This window comes from Diceros bicornis, chromosome 3, assembly GCF_020826845.1.
Source record: "Diceros bicornis minor isolate mBicDic1 chromosome 3, mDicBic1.mat.cur, whole genome shotgun sequence".
Lineage (NCBI taxonomy): Eukaryota > Metazoa > Chordata > Mammalia > Perissodactyla > Rhinocerotidae > Diceros > Diceros bicornis.
In genome coordinates, this window is record NC_080742.1 from 19,460,685 (window position 1) to 19,464,349 (window position 3,665).

Genomic DNA, 3,665 nt, shown 5'->3' on the forward strand with positions numbered 1-3,665 from the left:
GTTGGTAACCAGACCAGTAAGTCTGATATTTAAAATTTTTATGACAGAACTTACAATTATTATATCAAGTGGGCCATTTATATTCCAGGTATTTTATAAAACTTAAAAAGATAAAAATGGTGCTGTCATTTATGTAAAATATAAGCACACACATCAGACTTGGTATTCTCCAGGGTTTTCATACAAATACTTTTCAAACTAAATATTTTTCAGGAAGAATTGACTTGAGGTTTTTTCTCTTTTATTTGTTTTATAGTCAAAACTTAATGTAAAGACATAACATAGGAGCATATCAATAATTGTTTAATCTATTAAACTGTAGTCTTACCAATATTAGTAAATAGTTGGCCTCTAGTTAAATCTAAATTTAAAAAAATATTCTCTATTCTTTATTTGTGCAATAAGAGATCTGGAACAGATGTGAAATAATATTTTTCATTCTAGTTAAGTCAAAATTAATGGATATATTACATTTTGAAAATTTTGATAAATGCAAAATGATAAAAATAAATTTAGTGTAGTGCAATCATTGAGTACATGATACAGTAGGACTATTTTTTTGGGGGGAGAAAAGATTGGAACATGACTATAGCTAGAAAACAATTTCAAAATGGGGATGAAATCAATGGACCATATGAATAATAACCCACTAAAGAGAATTTGATTCACTAATTAGAATAAACCTATTAAGTCCTAAGTAGTTTCATAAACAAAACCAAACAATTTGGCTACTGGTACAAACTAGTTGGATTCCTGGTGAAATTAATTTAGGGTCTCATATGACTTATTTTTGAATGAAGCCTTTTTTGATATGGGTGTAAATCTAGCACACACATTTTGACCAGAAGTAGATACTGCTTGAATGGAGTGAGATATGCCTAGAAAACATAATTATGGACTATTCTTTTCTTTATATTAAATTTTCTTGGTATGAAATGGCCTACATGTTTTATTACAATGTTACTCTGTTTCATTCTCCATAACCACAGTCTAAGTTTCCTTAAAATAAAGTGGCTATTTTCAGCTAAAAAAAAGTTTATGTAGAAAATAATTAAAGATCAAAGGTTAATTTTTGCACTGAAGTGACTGAACTCATTGATTCCTTCTGTCAAGTGATAAATACTTTGCATATATATAAAGACACAAAATCTTAAAATACACAGTAAAAATTTCCTTGAAAAAATCTTAGATTCAAAAAATTTTTGGCTTTTATTGATATTGACCGATAGATCATACATTCTGAATTTGCACAAATTCTTATATACAGTTAAGTAACCACTATCCATGTAAAAACAATATTGTTAATGCCTATGATTCCCCAATAAAGAATTAATAAAATTTAATTCAATTTCTATAAGTTAATAAAACTGACAGAAATAAAATATATTCTTATAATGACTTTTGATTTTGACTGAATTAAATTTTTATTTTTTTAGATTTAAAATATAAATGATGTTTCAAATTACCAACATAGATTAAGCTAATTTTTGTTACAGCATTTCATTATTATTATTTTTGGAAAGACTTAGAAACAATACATTTCATTTTCTTTGAGCTTTATCTAAATAAAAATTGCACAAGAAAAATGAGTTTTACAACCCATTTATTTATTCATGTATTTCACAAATATCATTGCCAGGTACTATTCTAGGCATTCGGCTTATTGCAGTGAACAAAATAAAGATCTACCATTGTCAAGATTAAATTCTGGTGGGTGAGATGACAATTAAAAAATTTACAGTTTGTAAGTTTATTATTTAATATGTTGAAAGGTGAAAAGTGATTTGCAAAAAGTAAAATGAGCACAGCAAGGAGGATCAGGAAAGTGGTATTGCTAGTGGGAACATTGTGATTATAAACACGGTATTTAGGTGTAGATCTCTTGGAGAAGGTGACATTTGGAAACAGACTTGACTTGAGTAAAGAATATGGAATTAAGAGTTTGTGACTCTACAAAGAGCTGGTATACACTCAATATTAAGAATATCATCACCTGATTCAAAGAAATAAATGCTCATCTTGTAAAACATGCCCACTTCAAAAGCTTGTTGAGAGTCATTTGACTTTGATGGCAAACTATGCATCACTAACTCTCTTTTATTATGCAGATATATGGAAATGAGTTTGAGACTTATAGTACTTTTTCTTCCTTTTCTAATTGGCTCTTATTTATTTATATTTTTATTTTTTAGGTAACATAAGAAAATTCATGATGGGACATGAGAATCAGACTTACAGCAGTGACTTCATTCTGTTGGGACTGTTCTCTTCTTCCCAAACAAGTCTGCTTTTCTTTTCTTTTATATTAATTATTTTTATTATGACCATAACAGAAAATACTGTCATGATTCTCCTCATCCACAGGGACCCACGACTTCATACTCCAATGTATTTCCTGCTCATCCATCTCTCTTTTATGGATATCTTACATATTTCCAATATTGTTCCCAAAATGGTCACTGACTTTCTATCAGGCAACAGAACTATTTCTTTTGCTGGTTGTGGCTTCCAGGTATTTCTATCCCTCACCCTCTTGGGTGGTGAGTGCCTTCTCCTGGCAGTAATGTCCTATGATCGCTATATAGCCATCCGTCACCCATTGCACTATCCCATTCTTATGAATGACTATTTCAGCATTCTCATGGCTACAGGGTCCTGGCTTATTGGGACTGTCAACTCCATAGTTCACACGGCTTACACACTCCATCTTCCTTTCTGTGGCTCAAGAGCTATTGATCACTTTTTCTGTGAAATCCCTGCAATGTTGAAATTGTCCTGTATGGACACAACACACTACGAACTAGGAGTTTACGTAAGTGGCATCATTTTCCTGCTCATCCCTTTCTCCCTAATTTTTGCTTCTTATGTCCAAGTTCTCCTTACTGTCCTCCAAATGAAATCATCTGAAGCACAGAAAAAGTCATTTTTCACCTGCTTTTGCCACATGGTTGTGGTCATAATGTACTATGGGCCATTTATTTTCACATACATGAGACCTAAGTCATACCACACTCCAGGCCAAGATAAGTTCCTGGCCATATTCTATACTGTCCTCACTCCCACACTCAACCCAATTATTTACAGCTTTAGAAATAAAGATGTTTTGGTGGCAATGAAAAATATGCTCCAAAATATCTTTCCACATAAAAATATTGGAAAAAATACTTGGAGTGTGTGTCGTACATATTTCTGTATTCAATACCTAAAAGAATTGCATTATTGGTTTCTCCTGAGAAGAAAATCGTAGTCTCTATCTCTCTAAGTATGGAAAGAAGTGGATATTTCCAAACTCTTAATAAAGTTGTCACATGTGGTTGTTTTTGTAAATACATACCTCATATAATGTATTGTTCCCTCTGGATCTTAATTATAATCACCCAAGGCCCTTATAAAAAGTAAATGATGACCCATGTCTTCTAGCTTCTTCCCACTAAAATTTTAAAAAATTGTAAGAATCGTTTTTTTAATACAATTACACACATGTTATATTACAAATGTGTTTCCATAAAATTATCTGTATTTTTGTGAAATGTAGTAAAATTATACTTAAGGACAACAAAGAGCCAGGCAGGTATCTAGGATGTCAATGTAATTAGCCATGATAATATGATTATAATTATTTTTTATAATGGAGAGACTACTGTATTTATCAGTATGTCTACCAT

At 31.1% G+C, this 3,665-nt stretch overlaps 1 protein-coding gene across 1 annotated transcript; it reads left to right on the forward strand.

Moving 5' to 3' along the window:
- The first annotated feature begins 2,209 nt into the window (after nucleotides 1–2,209).
- Nucleotides 2,210–3,247, forward strand: LOC131422842 (olfactory receptor 2AJ1-like). The gene has a single exon (XM_058570441.1). The coding sequence runs from the start codon at nucleotides 2,210–2,212 to the stop codon at nucleotides 3,245–3,247; it is 1,038 nt and encodes a 345-aa protein (XP_058426424.1).
- The last annotated feature ends 418 nt before the right edge of the window (nucleotides 3,248–3,665 follow it).